We start from the raw sequence: 18,719 nt of genomic DNA, 5'->3' as shown, positions 1-18,719 counted from the left end.
TTTGTATTGTCTATTTTGTCAAACATTTTTTCCAGACCAATTTGTCTCGTATTTTACTTAAGGTTAGCCGTAAGTAAGCTTTGTCAGTTTTGTGTCATCCTTGAGGATTATATGCACCGACTGTTAAAGAAACGGAAAAACAAAACAAGCACGGGTGAGCATAACAGAGTCTTACACAGTTCTTGCCATTTTGGTCCGCGGTCCCTCACATGTACTTCAAATCCCAGCTTCGGGATTTTCTAGATGAACGATTGGGGGCCAATTTCTTAATCTCACTGGGCTTTGGTCTTCTAGTCTGCAAAGCGGGAATGATAAAACTTACTTTATAGGAACTTGGGGATACTTGTAGCTCTGGCTTTGGCTTAAGACGTTCCCTTCCCTTTTCCTGCAGTAGCCTCATAAATCAAATCAGACCCAACAACTGGTTTCTTAAAAAAATTGTATTTATTAGGATCTTCGGAAAAAAACGGGATGGTGGGAGCATGGTGGACGTGGCAATTAAGACCGAGTACTTACGTGCCGAGTAAGGCGCAAAGAGTAGTGCTAACTCCTACCTCTCAAGAACGCTCTAGAGAGTGCTTTACTCCAATTTTACGAGGAGTAAAGAGCTCAAGGAGCTCAGTTTGTGTGTCTCTAAACTAAGCGCCTCACCTAGGAGTCCTGTCCGCGCCTCCGCCAGGAAGCCCTCGGGGCACTTCTCCTCCCGGGGTCCCGCCTCCCGCCCAGGTCGGTTAGACCCGCCGGTAGGGGCGTGAGCGTAAAGTGACGCGGAACAAAGCGGCGCGGCCTCGGGTGTCCCCGGCCCTTGCAATTAAAGTCCGGTCTCCCTCCTGGCGGCTTCCTCGCGGTGCCTTCTGGGAGTTGTAGTCAGACGCGCTTCAGCCTATTCCAGGGCGAGCCGAGACAAGACTCTAATTCCCAGAATGCCCCGCGGCGGGCGAGTGAGTGCAGCGCCTATTCTTATCTTCCCTACTTTTCCACTCCTTCCCCTCCTTTTCTTTTCTTCTGAATCCTCCACTGTCTAGGTCTTTGTCCCTCTCCCCATCTTTTTCTCTCATTTTCCCTCGTCCATTCTCCTGTCTAGTTCTTTGTCCCTCTCCCCATCTTTTTCTCTCATTTTCCATCGTCCATTCTCCAGTTCCCTGGAGCCAAGGCGAGACCTTAGCTACGATTAAGCGACGACTTGAGACTCAAGGTGCACGAAGGGGGAGCGACACGGAGTGGTAGGGGGGCGCCGAGAGAGAGGGGATGAGGGAGGTATGAGAGTTGGCTGAGAGGCGATGAGTAGGAGGAAAGTAGGAGAGAAGTGAGGAGATCCGACATGTCGATCAGGGTGAATGAGGTGAAGTCTTGCGGGGCAAAGAGGAGAGGTGGATTTAGATTTGGGCGACAAGGAGGAGAAAAGTAGTTCATTGCTCTGCCCGGCAGGACCTGTGGGGCCAACAAACAGATGGGAAGGACTGACAAATTTGGAGCTCATGGGCTAATCTGACCAGGAGAGGGGAAGGGAGAGGGGGTTGGGATTAAACAAGTTTCCTTGACACTGCTTAGGTAAAGATGAGACGAAACATTGAAATTAAAAAAATGATTTTGCCAATATGGGACAATTAAGAATTCTCTAATTTGGAAATTGAGAGAAGACTGGAGTTGAGGCTAGAAGTGGGGGGAAGAGGCAAGAGAGGAGGGGAGGTTGGTCAGGTCTGGGAGAAAGGAGAGGAGATGAGTGACATAGAAGAGGAAATCACAGAAAGGATGGGTTATTGTGGGGGCCAGTGGATCTGGAATAGGAATGAGGTGAGGGATGACACTGGCATGGACTGTGGGGGTGAATTTCTAACTTTGCATCTCTCAGGTCATGATGGAGAGCACCCCCTCAAGGGGTGGACTGAACCGAGTACACCTACAATGCAGGAATCTGCAGGAATTCCTAGGCAGCCTGAGCCCTGGCGTATTAGACCGATTGTATGGGCATCCTGCCACCTGTCTGGCTGTCTTCAGGTAAGGACCCCCTTCATGGCAGGGACCATGTTGAGGAAATGTAATGAGGCCTTCAGACTGGAATAAGTTATCATGAGTTGAAGCTTAGCCCTCGGGGACTTGAAGACTGAAGTGTGTCAGGCCAAAACAGATGGAGCTAGTGGGAACAGCAAGACTGGTAAAGGTGTGTGTGGGGGGGGTGGGGTGAGATGTTGAGAGGTTGTTGAGGGCAGAGATGCAGATAAGGCAGTTTCTGATACTAACATTTTACCTGTACCCCCTTCCAGGGAGCTCCCATCTTTGGCTAAGAACTGGGTGATGCGGATGCTCTTTCTGGAGCAGCCTTTGCCACAAGCCGCTGTAGCCCTGTGGGTGAAAAAGGAATTCAGCAAGTGAGTCTCTGCTGCATGCTCAGCCAGATGCAGATTTCTCAACAACTAGCTATTCCAAGTGTTCCTTGGAATACTTCCAGGAAATATTAATGGATACACCACAAAGCTTGTACTTAAAAAATAAGTTTGGGAAACTCTGCGTGTATTTCCCCTCTTGGAAAATTGTGATGTCTACAACAAGATTCTGGTAGGCATTGCTGTAAAGAAATTTGCCTTAAGAAGACACTCTTTTTGCTGTATGAAATGGTGTTCCAAGGGATAACCAGTTCGGAAAAGGCAGAAATGGAGGCCTTTATGGGCCCCCTTCTTCTTGTTCTCCGGACACCCCCTTACTTCTCCGCTTCTGTTTCAGAGCTCAAGAGGAAAGTACAGGGCTCCTGAGTGGCCTCCGTATCTGGCACACCCAGCTGCTCCCTGGTGGTCTCCAGGGCCTCATCCTCAACCCCATCTTCCGCCAGAACCTCCGCATTGCCCTTCTGGGTGGGTATGTCACTTCCATCTTCCTAAGCTAGGCCAGGGGATCTAGTATTTAAACTGCTGGGGGCGGGGGTGGGGGTGGGGAAGAGCCCCTGAGGGGCCCCTCTGGAACCTTGTGGTCTCCACCTTTGGGAGCTCCTTTAGGAATAAGTTGGACGAGATGTAGCTGCATGATGTAGGAAAGAAATGTCTCCCACTCATAGCCCATGGAGATGAAGGGGGAAAGAGGACAGAGAAGCAGGCAGGGAACACAGGCAGGGTTCCTTACTCTTGGCCCATCCTCGCATAGGGGCAAAGCCTGGTCTGATGACACAAGTCAGCTGGGTCCAGACAAGCACGCCCGGGATGTTCCCTCACTTGACAAGTACGCCGAGGAGCGATGGGAGGTGAGGACTTGGGACTCTGTCTCTGCTTGTGCTCCTACATCTCATGGCCCTTAGAGGCATCATTCTCTCTATCCACTTCTGTTCCTCAGGTGGTCCTGCACTTCATGGTGGGCTCCCCCAGTGCAGCCGTCAGCCAGGACTTGGCTCAACTCCTCAGCCAGGCTGGGCTCATGAAGAGGTGAGGAAACCAGAGGTACATCAGATCCCTGCTAAACTGAGTGTCTGGGGTGGGTTAGGATTGCAGGCAGTTAACTGAGAAAGGGGAGCTGAGTGGAATTCAGCCAGAGAGAAACCAAGACAAAATATGAGAGGACAAGAGGGGATGCTGGCCTCTCTATGCATACCTCCACCATTGGCCCTCTCTATGTCTCTAGCACTGAACCTGGAGAGCCACCCTGCATTACTTCGGCCGGCTTCCAGTTCCTGTTGCTGGACACCCCTGCCCAGCTGTGGTACTTTATGTTGCAGTATCTGCAGACAGCCCAGGTCAGGAGGCTGCTTGCCGGCATGCTCTGATCTTCTCAGGACCCACTGAGAGATTCCCCTTGCAGACTGTCCCCTGATGTTCTATCCCCTCATTTTCTCCCTTCCATCCCTGCCCCTTTGTCTCTGCCCATTTCTCCCTAGAGTCGGGGCATGGACCTAGTGGAGATTCTCTCCTTCCTCTTCCAGCTCAGTTTCTCTACTCTGGGCAAGGTAAGCAAGGGGATGGAGCTGGGGGCTTGGGTGGGCAAGCTGGTGGGTAGAGAGATGAAGGGGAAATCAGGTTATGGGCAAAAGCATGAAAGATAAGAATGAACAAAGCATAGATGGGAAAAGAGGGAATGAGTGTATGAGGTTGGGAGGGGGAGAATGGGATATTTTGGACCCAACTGGCCACCTCTCTTTCCCAGGATTATTCTGTGGAAGGTATGAGTGATTCTTTGTTGAATTTCCTGCAACATCTGCGTGAGTTTGGGCTTGTTTTCCAGAGGAAGGTATGCACACCCAGATACATGGCTTCTAGGAAAGAGGCAGGGTGGTCTCTTACCTTGGCCTTTAAAAAGGAGTGGGGTCTCAGATGGTACCTTCATTGGTAGTGAGTATAGCATAAGTGTAGAGTTGTTGAATCACTGTGCTGTGCACCTGAAACTAATGTTACATTATGTGTCAACTATACTCAAAAAAGAGTGGGGTCTTGGGAGGCAGTAGCAGAAGGGAGTCACCAGGACCAAGTACTTGGGTCCCTTGGAGTTGATAAGTTGGGAGTTGGGGCCCTTGCCCTCAGAGGGGTTTGGTGTCTCAGGCAGGAAGATGGTTAGTGACACCTGAGAGAAAGCCAGCCCTCTGCCTTTCCCTTCTGTATTTTCCAGAGGAAATCTCGGCGTTACTACCCCACACGCCTGGCCATCAATCTCTCATCAGGTGTTTCTGGAGCTGGGGGTACTGCCCATCAGCCAGGCTTCATTGTCGTGGAAACTAATTACCGACTGTATGCCTACACTGGTGAGGCCAGACAGAGGGCCCCAAACAGCAGAGAGGGGATGGGAGTGGGGAGAGGGAAGGAACCAGGAGGGAGTGCCAGTTTATGTTCACGTTTACAGAGTTCTCTGACATTCCTCATCACACCTGAAGGTCTTGAGGGAGTCTGGGTGTGGGGATAGTCTTCTCATCTTCTCTTCCTGTCCCTGGGCCAGAGTCGGAGCTGCAGATCGCCCTCATTGCCCTGTTCTCAGAGATGCTCTATCGATTCCCCAACATGGTGGTGGCACAGGTGACCCGGGAGAGCGTGCAGCAGGCCATCGCCAGTGGCATCACAGCCCAGCAGGTATCCCCACTTGGGGAAGGCGGGGGCGGAAAGATAGCCTGCACTTGGGCTATGGGGTACGGGGTGCTCATCTTACAGAAGGCTAATGTCGGCTCTGTTTCAGTGGATGGTGGTGAGTTGTTTGTGTTTGAGTGTAGACCATGCACATGAAGAGAAGTCAAGGCTCTAAGCGTGGGGAAAAAACACAGGGGGGTGGGGGGGGTATAGATTTGTGTCTCCACCACCAACCCCTTCTAGCTGTGTCTCCACCACTAACCCCTTCCTAGCTGCCTGGTTGCTTGACTTTTCTGAGCCTTGCTTTCCTCATCTGAAAAATGGAAATAACAACATTTCCCTTCATAGGGCTAGGGGAGGATTCAATGAGAGAATAGCAGTAAAGCCTTTGGCTCAGAGCCTGTCATGCAGTAAGTGTTGCTACTATTTTAAAAAAGAAAAACAAAACAAGACTATAGAAAGGGCAAATGTGCTAGAGAAGAAATAGCAGACATGACCAGTGGGAACCGCAACTTGGGATGACAGCTGAACAGGAATGGGTTAACGACAGGCACGTGGCTATGGATTTTTAACAGTAAGCTGATATTCCAGTGACATTAAGTAACAGCTTAGGTACCTTTCCTGCCCTCTTAACCTGAGCCCCTGATCCCATTCTTGTCTGTTTTCCTAGATCATCCACTTCCTAAGGACAAGGGCCCACCCAGTGATGCTCAAACAGGTACCAAGCTGCTGGAGGCTGACAGCCCCTGGCACCTGGCGATGAAGTGATGGAAAAGAGAAAGGGACAGCCAAATATGGGGAATGAGTAGACGGCTGGGGTTGTCTGGGGCAGTATTCCTGCATCTTCACAGCCATTGCTTGCCCCTACAGACACCTGTGCTGCCACCCACCATCACAGACCAGATTCGGTTGTGGGAGCTAGAAAGGGACAGACTACGGTTCACTGAGGGTGAGTGGCTTCTAGTGGTTGATTCTTGGTCATGGGCCAGGAGAAGGACAATTTCGTCTTTATGAACTGAAAAAACTATTCATGCGTTTTTTTTTTTTATTGCATGGGTTGGGAGAGAAAAGCTGGCAAGACACTATTTTGGGGGTGAGTGTGTAGTAGTAAATTGTCTCAAATCAATGCAATGTGGATTTAGCTAGAAGTGGGAAATTGGGAGCGATAATTCACAGTAATTTCTCTGGTTTGGTGAGCATTAGTGGGTTTTCTTACTGTGTTATATTGCCTTACTGAACATGGCTGGATCACACTACTGTTACTGGAACAGGCAAGCCTCAAGAATTTGTTTTTAAAAATAGTGGTGGCTGGCAAGCCCAGACCACTGCCCTGAGGCTGCCCGGCCTCACGTTTTTTGCCTTGTCTCCCGGCTGCCCCTGCCCTGCGGACTCCAGGTGTCCTGTATAACCAGTTCCTGTCGCAAGTGGACTTTGAGCTGCTGCTGGCCCACGCTCGGGAGCTGGGCGTGCTGGTGTTCGAGAACTCGGCCAAGCGGCTGATGGTAGTGACCCCGGCCGGGCACAGCGACGTCAAGCGCTTCTGGAAGCGGCAGAAGCACAGCTCCTGAAGAGTGCGGGCTCGGACCGGGCGGGGTGGGGCAGGGTGGCCGCGTGGAGGCGGGCTTGGCCTCAGAACTCAGGTGTTTTTTATTTATGCGTCGGACTCTTAATTGTTTAATAAAGTTGTGGAAATGAGCCACGCGGCCCCGGGCGCCTCCCCGCGAGGCTTCCTTTCTCCTCCAAGGACCCGCTTGTCGCAGCGCTGGCAGCCATTGGACCGGAGGGCGGTGAATGGGGCCGAGCCCGCTACCGCGCATGCCCTGAGCGGGACCCCGCCTCCCTGTCCCGCGCGGCTCGCGGGTCGCGTTCTGGGGTTGGATTCGCTGGTTCCCTTGGCGTCTGCTGTTGCTGCGGCCGCGGGGCGCCCTGGGATAGCGGCGGGCTGGCCTGGTGAGCGCGCGCCGGAGCTGCCTCCGCATGGGGGAGGGGGTGTGGGAGTTGCCGCGCTGCCGGGACCCACGCGGTGCGACGGGCCGAGCAGGGCCGGGGGGCAGCGCGGTCGGTGTTTGGGCAGGACTCCTTGCCGGCTCTCTGGCGCCCTGATGTCGACCTTCTCCCAGAATCCCTGAGTCCTTTCCCCGCCTGGGTGTCAGCGGTCATCCCCCGACGCGGATGCACAGGTTGAGGGCGACTCCCCACACCGTGCACTCTAGTCCTCACTAGAAAGCGTCGTGCGGGAGGGAGTAGACAGAAAACAGACCAGTCCTAGTAGAAGGCAGGGAATAAGGAAGAGGGTGTGACCCACGCACCCACATCTCCTAATGTGCTTTATCTGGAACAGATCTTGGCCCTTTCCAAGCACTCCTGATGCCTCATTTGCCTTTGGCCTCTTTTCGATCACCATTCTGGGGGCTGAGGCCCTCACAGGGCCTCCCCAGGTTCCATCCTCTCTCTACCCACTCAAAGCCCTATGGATCCTCCATCTCCCGGAGGAACCATGAAGCCAAACAGAAGCGCCAGCGAGAGAAGCAGGCGGCGCTGGAGGCTGGGATAGTCCGAAAGAGCAAGGTTAGGGGTCAGACAGCTTGTCCTTGGTTCTTTTGAGAAAATTTTGGAGGGGGCTGGAGGAGAGACTGGTTGGATTCCAGATTCCTGGGGTATCTTGGAAATTGTACCCCCCACCCCCGTTTTTTGGTCATTCTCTCCAGTCAGCTGCAGAATCCAGTAAGGCCTGGACTCCCAAGGAGGTGGTGGTGTATGAAATCCCCACGCAACCTGGTGAAAAGAAAGGTAATTGGGGAACTTGAAGGCCTTTTCACTCACATTTTTGTTGCCCATTTGGGCTGCTAAAATGCAGCCTGGGAACAAAGTTCAGGACTTAGTGGAGCTCTCCTCTGCTGCTGCAGATGTCTCCGGGCTCCTACCTCCTGCATACAGCCCTCGGTATGTTGAGGCTGCCTGGTACTCTTGGTGGGTGCGAGAGGGCTTCTTCAAACCAGAGTATCAGGTTAGTACCTGGAACGGAGTGGGTACTAAATGGTCTCCAGGACAGAATGGCGTTTGAGCTTGGTGGGCAGAAAGGAGCCTCAGAATCTGGAGCTTACAGCTGGCCCGCCCAATAAAACGGGAGAGCTTGTCTTCTGCCCCTGGTGTCCAAAGGGTTTTCTTGGCAGGGTTTTCCCTTTCCTGTTATTTGCCGGACTATTTTTCCTGCAGTTCTTTCCGCCTTGGTGACACCAGAGGGTGCTATTCCCCCAGGTAACATCCAATCATCTTTTGCCCTTTGACTTTTCAACTTTCTAGACCAAGCTGCCCCAGGCTACAGGGGAGACCTTTTCCATGTGTATCCCACCTCCCAATGTCACCGGCTCCCTACATATCGGGCATGCACTGACGGTGGCCATACAGGATGCCCTGGTGCGCTGGTGAGAGAGGAATGGGGATGCTTGCCTTCTTGGAGGGGAAGGAGAAAGTGTGATAGGCTGGAAGGAGTGAGAGTAAACACGTAAGCTCAGGGGTTTGTGTGAGGGTGTTTGTTTTGCAGGCACCGGATGTGTGGGGATCAGGTGCTGTGGGTCCCTGGCTCAGATCACGCAGGAATTGCCACACAGGTATGCATTTTGCCACTTTGCCCTTTTCTTGGGTGAAGGAGAGTTGTTCTCCCAAAGTGACCTGATTCTCTGTTCACTTGCCTCCCAATCTTACTGTAGGCTGTGGTGGAGAAGCAACTGTGGAAGGAGCGAGGAGTGAGGAGACATGAGCTGAGCCGGGAAGAATTCCTTAGGGAGGTGTGGAAGTGGAAGGAGGAGTGAGTATGATGGGTCAGGGTGGAGGGGCCGAGGTGGCAGGCTTCGCCCTGCTTCCGGCCGATCTCCCTAACTTGACGGGCTCTTCCCATCCAGCCCTAACTTCCCTCAGCGAGGGGAGCTCTGGATTCCTTTAGCTTTCAGCGGGGTCTCCAAGCTCTGTGTGTGGTGTGTGCGTGCACGTGTGTATTATATATATACTTTAAAATGCACACGTTTGTGGGAATGGGCACGTATGTATGTTTTTTCTTCACTTATCCCATGTTTTCTGACCTATATTTCACTATCTCTTCTACTTACCTATTTCTACCTTCCATTTGCTTGAAATTACTCTCATTCTTACAGGTCTGTTACCATGTGCCATTTTCTCTGTAAAGCTTCTTTTGGTTTTTCCCAAATTAGCTGCCTCCTCCTCTGTTACCATAGAACTTTGTTTTTTTGTTTGTTTAAGTAAACTCTACATCCAATGTGGGGCTTGAGCTCACGACCTCCAGATCCACAGTGCGTGCTTCACCGCCTGAGCCAGCCAGGCAGCCGAGAACTTTATACTTATTTTGATGCCATAGAAGGTCCCTACTGAGTTTGTGTGTCTGTCTCCATTGGCTTCTAGAGGCTAGGTCAATGCCATACTCCAGTAGCTGGCATTGCTGGGGGTATCACTGGGCCTGATACATAGCTGGTGCTTAGGACAAGCTTGCTGACAAAAATCTCTCTGGGCACAGGAAAGGTGGAGAGATCAGTGAGCAGCTCCAAGCTCTGGGGGCCTCCCTAGACTGGGACCGAGAGTGCTTCACTATGGATGCTGTGAGTGCTCCAGGCCTTGCTCCCTGTGGGTGTCGGGGCGGTGTCTAGAGACAGGTGTGGGCAGGCAGGATGTTGTGTGTGTTGGGGGTAGCAGGTGGGGGGGATCGCCTGGGTCCCTGAGTGCCGTGATGGGCTGAGAAGGGGCTGTTAGATATGGATGCTGAGGTCATTCCCTAGGGCTCCTCGGTGGCTGTGACTGAAGCTTTTGTGCGACTCTACGAGGCAGGGTTGTTGTACCGGAGCCAGCAGCTTGTCAACTGGTCCTGCACTTTAAGATCAGCCATCTCGGATATTGAGGTGAGGCAGAGGAGGAGGAGCAGGTCTTTGAGAACTCCTAGGTGGGGGAAAGCTCAGACTCTGGAGCCAGACTGCCAGGAGTCACTGGGTCCTGCCGCCTACCAGCCGTGTGACTTCTGGCAGGCCGTTAGCCTCTGTAAGCCTCAGTTTTCCCAGTCTGTAAATTGGGGGTGATGGAAATGCCTGTGTCAAGGGGGCGTTGTGAGAATTAAATGAGAATTTACGGAAGGTGTTCAGCATGATACCCCACACAGTATAAGTGCTCGGTGAATATTTCTCTTAACTGTGACTGAATTGGGGGGCGGCGGTGGCTCTTGAATCCTCTGAGTGTCTTTAGATGAGCTGCAGGGGGCCCAAGGCAGGTGGGTGAGTGGAGGTGGGAAGCCTGCAGAAGGGCTCCTCTCCAACCCTGCTGCTTGGATTCATCCAGGTGGAGAACCGGCCCCTGCCTGGCCGCACGGAGCTTCGACTGCCTGGCTGCCCCACCCCTGTGTCTTTTGGCCTTCTCGTTTCTGTGGCCTTCCCTGTGGATGGAGAGCCTGGTGAGGGTAATCCTCAGGTTGCCTGCTTATCTCTGCCTTCTTGAGCATGTGTTGGCTTGATGGGACGGAACCCACCAACCCGTTTCCCACATGGCCTGGTGGGAAGCATAAGGAACCTTGGTAGTGTTTGTGTTCTCGTGGGCATTTATTCTGGGTATTCTGTGTCACGTGAGAAAAGTGCACATGGTAGCTGCCCTTCAGGAGCTTAGCATCATTCTGCAGGAGGCTGCTACCCCGAAAGAGACAAAAGATCAATTCTGAAGTATGATTTGAACAGTAAGTGTCTGGAAGAATTCAGAGAAAGCGAAGAAAGATTAGCCAGAATACACGGAGGAAGTTTCTCAAGGAGGGGCTCGTGCTTGCCCCAGAGAGTGTGCAGCATTTGTGATTAGGGCCCCGAGAACTCTCAGTGTTCTCTGGGCACCAAGTAAGGATTCTAGTTGTTTTTGTTAATGATCTATCTGTTTCTCCCTTGCAAGTTTTCGAGAAATTCCTTAGCACCAGACAGCCTCCCAGGCTACTGGTCATCAGCTTACATGGAAACCCCAGGCTCCTAATTTTCTCTAGTTGCTCCTGGGGGCCTGCTCAACCTTGACGGCTTCTCGCCTCCTCCCTTCTCTGGTTCTCCTGGCTTCAGTTACGGGAGTGAGGGGCCAGGTAGATGACCAGCATCGAGTGCTTGACTTTTGTCTTCAGACGCAGAGGTTGTGGTGGGAACCACAAGGCCAGAGACATTACCTGGAGACGTGGCTGTGGCTGTTCATCCTGACGACTCCCGACATGCGGTAATACACACCGTGCTCTCCTGTAGCTTTCTCTTCCTGTCCTTTTTGATGGGAGCGCCTTCTTTCCTTCCATTTCCTCTTCCTAAGACTTCTCTCATCTCCGCTCTCCAGTGTCTTTGACTATATGTCTTTCTTTTCTTGTTGTTCTACCTTTTCTCTAGCTCAGTGGTTGACAAATTATGGCCCGTGGGCCAAACCCATCCCGTTGCCTGTTTCTGTATGATCCACACTTGCACGTTTAGGTATAATCTGCAACTGGGTGTCATTACCTAACTGCTGCAGCGTCAGAGCAGAGTAATTGTGCAGAGGCTGAATTTGCCTCTTGGCCTGCAAAGGCTAAACTACACTCCGGCCCCTAAGAAAAAGTTTACTGACCACTGCTCTAGCTCTTTACTTTCTGGTGTTGAGCCTCTTCTTCCCAGGGTTCTCACGCTCAGCCCAGGCCCTTGCACTCCACACGTGTGCCTGTCCTTGATATCGCTCTTTTCCTTTCAGCATCTGCATGGGCGACAGCTTCGTCACCCCTTGACCGGGCAGCTTCTCCCCCTCATCACAGACTCTGCTGTTCAGCCACATGTGGGCACAGGTGGGTGGAGGTCATGGGAAGGAGAGCAGGCCGGGGATTCTGGAGGAGTGGGGAAGCACCAGGAAGAGGAAGAAAGGAGGGGAGGGAAAGCCTCTTCGAGGGTAGTCTCAGTGGAGAGCAAGATGAAAACAAGGCATAGACCAAGAGGAAAGGGGAGGGATGGGGGCGTGGGCGATGACAAAACCACTGGCGAAGGTTGAGGGTCTGTGCTCACGGTGGGTCTGCTCTCCCAGGGGCAGTGAAGGTGACTCCAGCGCATAGCCCTGCAGATGCTGAGCTGGGGGCCCGGCACGGCTTGAGCCCCCTGAGTGTCATCGCAGAGGATGGGACCATGACCTCCCTCTGTGGGGACTGGCTACAGGTGTACCGGCCTCAGTGTCACCCTATCTTTTGGGGGCACCCTCTGCCTTTCCTCACCTCCTCCCCTCTCTCGCTTTCTTGTTTTTTAGCGACCTTTACCCTTTACTGTTGCCATTTTCTCCCCAGGGTCTTCACCGATTTGTGGCCCGGGAAAAGATTATGTCTGCGCTGACAGAGCGGGGCCTGTTTCGGGGCCTCCAGAACCACCCCATGGTGCTTCCTATTTGCAGGTAACCCCACTTTAACCCTTTTACATAGGACTTCCCCGGGAAGGGCGTGGACAAAGCTCAAGAGTACAAGAGGGTAGGCTCTGTACCCCTTGCAAGGGAATGGAAGCTCTGTGTCAGTTTTGTTTTCTGCTGTGTTCTCTGTTCTGAGGTCCTGGCATGTAGTAGGGTCCCATGTCCCTTGGGGGGAAAAGCACAGAACTCAAGGAGCAGCAAACTCACCCCCTCTCTTTCTCAGCCGTTCTGGGGACGTGGTTGAATACCTGCTGAAGAGCCAGTGGTTTGTCCGCTGTCAGGAGCTGGGGGCCCGAGCTGCCCAGGTGAGGCTGCAGGGCGAGGAAGGGCCAGCGCCTTGGGCAGCGAGAACTCCCTGCAGCTTGGAATGAAGAAACAGGGAGGCTGAGACCCTCCTGCCCCACGGACCTCTGGCCCCCGGCATTTGAGAGGAGAACTGTGGGGATGGAGGCAGGGTGGCCTAGACAGGGCTGGCTCATCTCCCTCTCAAACCCAGAATCTCCTCGGGAGCCTTGGGAGGTCCTTTCTGTGTAACGGCACCACCTCAGGCCGCTTGTCCCGTCTCGGGAGGGTGCAGGTACGGGTGTAGGAAGGGAGGCACTGTCTGAGGGCCTTTTGCTCCAGGCTGTGGAGTCAGGGGCTCTGGAGCTCAGTCCATCCTTCCACCAGAAGAACTGGCAGCACTGGTTTTCCCACATCGGGTAAGGGTGATGGGAGCTCTGGGGAGGTGGGGTGGGCCGAGGCACTGCTTGTGCTGAGAAATCCCCGACGTCTTCTCTGCAGGGACTGGTGTGTCTCCCGGCAGCTGTGGTGGGGCCATCGGATTCCCGCCTACCTGGTGGTAGAGGAGCACACGAAGGTTGGTAGGAGGGAGAGGATGGGAGGGCTGGACGTGGTGGAAAGACAAGTAGCCATAGCGCAGGAGTCAGAGGATGTCCAGTGCCGGTCTCAGCTCCCTGCCTTTCCTGGGCTTCATGCCTTAGTCATGTAAGCCACCACGGGGTCAGCGCTCCTGAGCTGGCCCTTTTTCCTCTCACCGCCAGGGGGAGCTGGCTGTTCCCAGATCACATTCGAGGACGTGAGATGCAGTGATGTTTCACACCTGGCAGGTGTGACTCTTCCTCACTCTCCTCCAGCCCTTACTTTTTCTGTAGGGTGATAAGGAGGACTGTTGGGTGGTCGGGCGGACAGAGGCTGAGGCCAGAAGAATAGCTGCAGAACTGACAGGGAAACCAGGAGCAGAGCTGACCTTGCAGAGGGGTGAGTGTCTGGGTTGTGGAGGGCAGGGGAGGCCAGGGGAGGGTGGCTGGGCCGTTTGGGGAGCAGATCCTGAGGTAGAAGAGGTGGGGTCAGGAAAGTTGAGGATGGGGCGGAGGGCCTGACAGTGGTCTCGGCGGTGGGGGGGTTGTTGGGCTGGAAAGATGCACAGCTGTGGGCTTGAGGTTCCATCTGTCCCCATTCCCTGCTCTGTTTGTCAGATCCTGATGTCCTGGACACATGGTTCTCTTCGGCTCTTTTCCCCTTTGCTGCCCTGGGCTGGCCCCAAGAGGTGAGGGGGGTTGAGAGGAAGAGACTGAAGGTGGGGATATGATGAAGTAGACACCTGCCCCCCACTCCCGAGAGCCTCGAGGAGAGGTGCAGGCACAGGGCTTGGCTTCTCATTGCTTCTCTTTTTCCTCCTAGACCCCAGACCTTGCTCGTTTCTACCCCCTGTCACTTTTGGAAACGGGCAGTGACCTTCTTTTGTTCTGGGTGGGCCGCATGGTCATGTTGGGGACCCAGCTCACAGGGCAGCTCCCCTTCAGCAAGGTAATGGCCCTTCAGTGCCCAGCCCCTCTCTTTGACTCCCCGGTTTTCCCTAAATCTTGTCCTCTCTTCTAACCCCTAACGTGCTGTTGTTTGTGGTCCCAGTTCCTTTTGCCTGATTCACTTCCTACCCTAACCCCTGATACATGGAGGCCAGAGATGCCCTGGGTACCCCCAGGGAAAGGCTCCCCTGCTCCCTCCGCTGACTCCCTCCGTGCCCTCAGGTGCTTCTTCATTCCATGGTTCGGGACAGGCAGGGCCGGAAGATGAGCAAGTCCCTGGGGAATGTGTTGGACCCACGAGACATCATCAGTGGGGTAGAGCTTCAGGTCAGGATGAAGAGTCTGGCGAGGGATGGCATTTGTGGGAGAGAAGAAGGGAGCCTAAGGAGAGGAGCCGGCTGGGAGGGAGAGTGGCTGGGACCCTTGTAGGGTCAGGGTCCCAGACCAAGGCCACTGAAGTACTTACCCATCCCAGGTGCTGCAGGCAAAGCTGAGGGATGGGAACTTGGACGCCACAGAGCTGGTGACCGCGGCCGCGGCGCAGGTGAGTCACCAGCGTCTGCCCCTCTCAGCCTCAAGCTCGCAGCCGCCAGTTTCCTGCACAGCCCAGGCTTCTGGCCCTGCAGCCGCACAGGCATCTGCCACCCCTCTTCTCCCTCTGGTTGCAGAGAAAGGACTTCCCTCAAGGGATCCCTGAGTGTGGGACAGATGCCTTGCGATTCGCCCTGTGCTCCCACGGGGCCTTGGGTAAGTCTGGGCAAGGGAGGGGCTGGGGGGCTGTAGGCCCCCCGGCAGACGGGGGGTGGGTGGGCCAGGGTCAAGGACTCCCCGTGCTGCTGCCTCCCACGTGCACACTCTCCCCTCCCTCCCCATCCCTCTCCCTCCCAGGGGGCGATTTGCACCTGTCTGTCTCTGAGGTCCTGAGTTCCCGGCATTTCTGCAACAAAATCTGGAATGCCCTGCGCTTTATCCTCAATGCCTTAGGGGAGAGATTCATACCCCAGCCTGCAGAGGAGGTAAGAGAATAAGAAGAGAGGCTTGAGGGGCAGAATCATCAGGTCTCTGAGGGCTGAAGATGGCATTTGGAGGGAAAGGAGATGGGGAGTCAGTCACCCCCTCCTGAAGCCCCCTTCTGCCCGCAGCTGGCCCCCTCGTCCCCCATGGATGCCTGGGTCCTGAGCCGTCTTGCCCATACTGCCCGGGAGTGTGAGCGCGGCTTCCTGGCTCGAGAGCTTTCACTCATCACGCATGCCCTGCACCACTTCTGGCTACACAGCCTCTGCGATGTCTACTTGGTGAGTCAGACTGGGGCCGTGGCGTTTCCTTCTGCCCCCGCATACCTGCTTCCTGCTCCCCTTGAGATCTGACTCCCTGGCAGAGAACTCGGTCTCTCCTTTTTTAAAATGTTAAATATCATTTACAGAATCGTTTTTTAAAAAGATTTATTTATTTGAGAGAGCGAGCGAGAGAGAGCGCATGAGCAAGGGGAGGGGCAGAGGGAGAAGGACAAGCTGACTCTCTGCTGAGCAGGGAGCCTGACGCGGGGCTCGATCCCAGGACCCCGGGACCATGACCTGAGCCGAAGGCAGACGCTTAACGACTGAGCCACCCAGGCGCCCCTTTGTCTCTTTGTGATAGGCGAAAAAACTCAGTGCTTTGCTTTCTAAACTATCCAAACCACACTGACAGTTTTACCCACCTCCCCACCCCTGAGAACCCCTGCCGTAGTTTTCCACTTTCCATGTGCTCCAGAGTGTGTTCTGGGACAGCCAGTGGTGCCCCAGATGCTGTGTGCTCCTGCCTCGTTTACCCACAGCATTTTCCACAGGCAGGGCAGTGAATGTGTGGGAAAGGGACATGGCGTGGCCTGGCCTGTCCCCTGACCCCATGGCTTCTTCCCTAGGAGGCTGTGAAGCCAGTGCTGTCGCACTCGCCCCGTCCCCCAGACCCCCCTCAGGTCCTGTTCTCCTGTGCTGACGCCGGGCTCCGCCTCCTCGCCCCACTGATGCCCTTCCTGGCTGAGGAGCTGTGGCAGAGGCTGCCGCCCAGGCCTGGCGGCAACTCTGCCCCTAGCATCTCTGTTGCTCCCTACCCCACTGCCCGCAGCCTGGTGAGTCACGTGCCCCTGACGTCTGGGGATGGGACCACTGGTGAAGGGCTGGGGAGCAGTCTTCTCAAAGGGTTTGGTGCTGTGGGGTCACGGAGAGTCTTGGTTTGTACTTTAGTGTAGGGTCCTTAGGAGGATGAGTTGTTCTTGCAGGGCTGTGTTGGGGGCAGTCTTAGCCCCGTGGGCAAGAGCAGGACTACATTGCTATGTGACCGTGCCTCAGTTCCCCATCTTTAACCAGGGGTAGTAATAGTTTGTGTCATGGTTGTGGTGAGCATTAGATGTTAGTAATAGGAGGGCTCCCAAATACCTGCAGTTTTAAGCTTTAATAACTTCAGAAGGATAAGTGCTATAAACTCACCCCCAAAATCATTTTAAAGTTTAACTATTTAAATTTTTTTCTGCTTACTTGGTCTTGTGAGTACTTTTGATTGTTCGCCATCTTTGATCAGAGCAATTAACAGACATCAATCACAGATGTCAGCCGAGACCTGCTTAGATGGTGCCCCAGGTTTTGCTTGAGGTGGTGAATTTTGTGTGTGGTGCAGAGGCCAGATTCTGTTGCCCTAAGCAGGTTGGGGTGGCGGGTGTGGGACGGAGCCAGGAGAGCTGATGCCGAGGCCCCCGGGAGCCTGCTTGTCAGCTCTGGGTCTTCCTCTCCAGGGGCACTGGCATCAGCCGGAGCTGGAGCAGCGCTTCTCCCGGGTCCAGGAGGCTGTGCAGGCACTGAGGGCTCTCCGAGCCACATACCAGCTCACCAAGGCCCGGCCCCAAGGTGAGATGGGCCCTGGGTTCCTGAGTCCCTGCAGAAAGGAGGGGCTGGTGGAGGAGCGGGGTGAGCCTGGAGGGCAGAGTCCAGAGTTAGGAGGTGCAGGATGGGAGCAGAAGCAGGATCTCATGCTTTGACCCTGAACAGTTTCCCTTTCCTCCTCAGTGCTGCTGCAGAGCTCAGAGCCTGGAGAGCAGGGCATCTTTGAGGCCTTCCTGGAGCCCCTGGGCACCCTGGGCCACTGTGGGGCCGTGGGCCTCTTACCCCCAGGTGTAGCGGCGCCCTCCGGCTGGGCCCAGGCCCCGCTCAGTGACACCGCCCAGATGTACATGGAGCTGCAGGTGCCCAGAGGCGATTGGAGGGGGAGGGAGGGATCGAAAGGATGTTGGGAGGATGGCAAGGTGCCAGTTCTGTAAAAGTGAGGCGGGCTCCTGAGAACGGGGCAGAGAGGCATTGGACAGGCTGCCCATGAAGCAGAGCTGCAGGGGGTGCAGAGAAGGCTGAGTCCTCCCTGTTCTTCCGCAGGGCCTGGTGGACCCCCAGACCCATCTGTCTCTGCTGGCTGCCCGAAGACACAAGTTGCAAAAGCAGCTTGATGGCCTCATGGCCTGGACCCCATCAGAGGGAGAGGCAGAGACTAAGAGGCAGCAGAGGGTGAGGCTGGAGGCCTGACTCCCTGCAGGAACGTGGGCTGGAGGGCATGGGCCTTCTATCGGGATCCTCGCCTCCTTCTCTTCTCGTCTAGCTTTCTTCCCTCCAGTTGGAATTGTCGAAGCTGGACAAGGCGGCCTCTCACCTCCGGCAGCTGATGGATGCATGTCCCAGCGCCGGGGAGCTCTGAGCACCAGCTCACTATCTCTGGCGGTTTTGTCCTCCCCCAGACCTGCCTTCGAGGACAAACAGATCTGGCAACTGTCGGGGCATGATGGGGCCTCTGAGACCATGTGGCTCACCTCCCTCATTTCATAAATGAGGAAACAGACTGGCTTGGTCGGTGTCACTGGGTGTCCTCAAGATACTTACGTTCCTGCCCAGCCTCCCTCCTATGCAGTCCCACCTGGAAGTTTAGGAATGAGATAAACCTTTAAAATCTCAAACATTACTGCCTGTGGTCCTTTTATCTCTCTTTCCCCTAGTGGTGGACTTTCTTGCCTCTCAGTGGTTCCCTGAGACTTTGGTCTAGGAAAGGAGGGGGGCTGCCTCTTGGCCTTGGGCTCTGGACTGCAGTGGAGTGTGCGTGCTGGTGGTGCCCGCCTTGTTGGAAGAGAGAGGAGCTTCCTAGGAGGGTCTGGGCACAGTGACTCGGGTTCCACCTACTTCTTAGAATTACTGCCAGTGCCTTGGCTTCTGCGGGCCCTTCCCCCTCACCAAATGGAAGCTCCCCTGTTCCTTGGCCTTACCTTGGGGGTTGCTGGAGAGGAGCAGGTACTTCCTGTGGGCCTACGGGGCTGCAGAGTGCACTGGGGCTGGAGTGCTGCTCCCATTCCGTGTCCCTGACACCAGTTGCCAGGGACATGTTGCCCAGCCTCTGACACATGTACGTCCCCACTGATGCAGACACCCACCCTGAACGTCTTGTG

General features: G+C 54.6%; 2 protein-coding genes across 4 annotated transcripts; both read left to right on the top strand.

Annotated features, from left to right (window-relative positions):
• The first annotated feature begins 934 nt into the window (after nucleotides 1–934).
• Nucleotides 935–6,601, top strand: GTF2H4 (general transcription factor IIH subunit 4). Of its 3 annotated transcripts, XM_028091104.2 has the most exons (15): nucleotides 935–1,025; nucleotides 1,085–1,195; nucleotides 1,853–1,998; nucleotides 2,265–2,369; nucleotides 2,722–2,853; nucleotides 3,136–3,232; nucleotides 3,322–3,410; nucleotides 3,607–3,718; nucleotides 3,860–3,928; nucleotides 4,126–4,209; nucleotides 4,585–4,717; nucleotides 4,909–5,039; nucleotides 5,704–5,751; nucleotides 5,904–5,982; nucleotides 6,429–6,601. In XM_028091104.2, exons 3-15 carry the CDS (start codon nucleotides 1,856–1,858, stop codon nucleotides 6,599–6,601), a joined length of 1,395 nt encoding a protein of 464 aa, XP_027946905.1. In that variant the 5' UTR covers nucleotides 935–1,025; nucleotides 1,085–1,195; nucleotides 1,853–1,855. The 3 variants fall into 3 exon arrangements, with proteins under 3 accessions (XP_027946905.1, XP_027946906.1, XP_027946904.1); XM_028091105.2 differs by having other exon boundaries at nucleotides 935–1,195; nucleotides 3,905–3,928; XM_028091103.2 differs by having other exon boundaries at nucleotides 935–1,195.
• Nucleotides 6,602–6,715: 114 nt separating this feature from the next.
• VARS2 (valyl-tRNA synthetase 2, mitochondrial) lies at nucleotides 6,716–18,241 on the top strand. Its single transcript, XM_028091101.2, has 30 exons — nucleotides 6,716–6,983; nucleotides 7,375–7,601; nucleotides 7,742–7,823; nucleotides 7,940–8,040; nucleotides 8,337–8,458; nucleotides 8,578–8,644; nucleotides 8,744–8,841; nucleotides 9,562–9,643; nucleotides 9,821–9,940; nucleotides 10,371–10,482; nucleotides 11,179–11,267; nucleotides 11,763–11,853; nucleotides 12,087–12,214; nucleotides 12,340–12,443; nucleotides 12,679–12,760; nucleotides 13,080–13,156; nucleotides 13,239–13,314; nucleotides 13,610–13,715; nucleotides 13,934–14,004; nucleotides 14,139–14,264; nucleotides 14,486–14,590; nucleotides 14,739–14,807; nucleotides 14,932–15,010; nucleotides 15,152–15,279; nucleotides 15,406–15,558; nucleotides 16,167–16,373; nucleotides 17,034–17,145; nucleotides 17,305–17,480; nucleotides 17,665–17,793; nucleotides 17,885–18,241. The coding sequence occupies exons 1-30, from the start codon at nucleotides 6,725–6,727 to the stop codon at nucleotides 17,978–17,980; spliced, it is 3,474 nt and encodes a 1,157-aa protein (XP_027946902.1). The 5' UTR covers nucleotides 6,716–6,724; the 3' UTR covers nucleotides 17,981–18,241.
• Nucleotides 18,242–18,719: the final 478 nt, after the last annotated feature.

This window comes from Eumetopias jubatus, unplaced genomic scaffold, assembly GCF_037043125.1.
Source record: "Eumetopias jubatus isolate StellerSeaLion01/CBP00866 unplaced genomic scaffold, mEumJub1_p1.0 scaffold_6, whole genome shotgun sequence".
Lineage (NCBI taxonomy): Eukaryota > Metazoa > Chordata > Mammalia > Carnivora > Otariidae > Eumetopias > Eumetopias jubatus.
This window is presented reverse-complemented; position numbering and strand designations above follow the sequence as displayed.

Coding starts and splice junctions, on each gene's coding strand:
- GTF2H4 (XM_028091104.2), top strand. CDS start 1,856: ATGATGGAGAGCACCCCCTCAAGGGGTGGACTGAACCGAGTACACCTA. Junction 2,370..2,721: donor GTGAAAAAGGAATTCAGCAA/GTGAGTCTCTGC, acceptor CTTCTGTTTCAG/AGCTCAAGAGGAAAGTACAG. Junction 3,929..4,125: donor GTTTCTCTACTCTGGGCAAG/GTAAGCAAGGGG, acceptor TCTCTTTCCCAG/GATTATTCTGTGGAAGGTAT.
- VARS2 (XM_028091101.2), top strand. CDS start 6,725: ATGAGCCACGCGGCCCCGGGCGCCTCCCCGCGAGGCTTCCTTTCTCCT. Junction 13,315..13,609: donor TGGTAGAGGAGCACACGAAG/GTTGGTAGGAGG, acceptor CTTTTTCTGTAG/GGTGATAAGGAGGACTGTTG. Junction 17,481..17,664: donor AGATGTACATGGAGCTGCAG/GTGCCCAGAGGC, acceptor GTTCTTCCGCAG/GGCCTGGTGGACCCCCAGAC.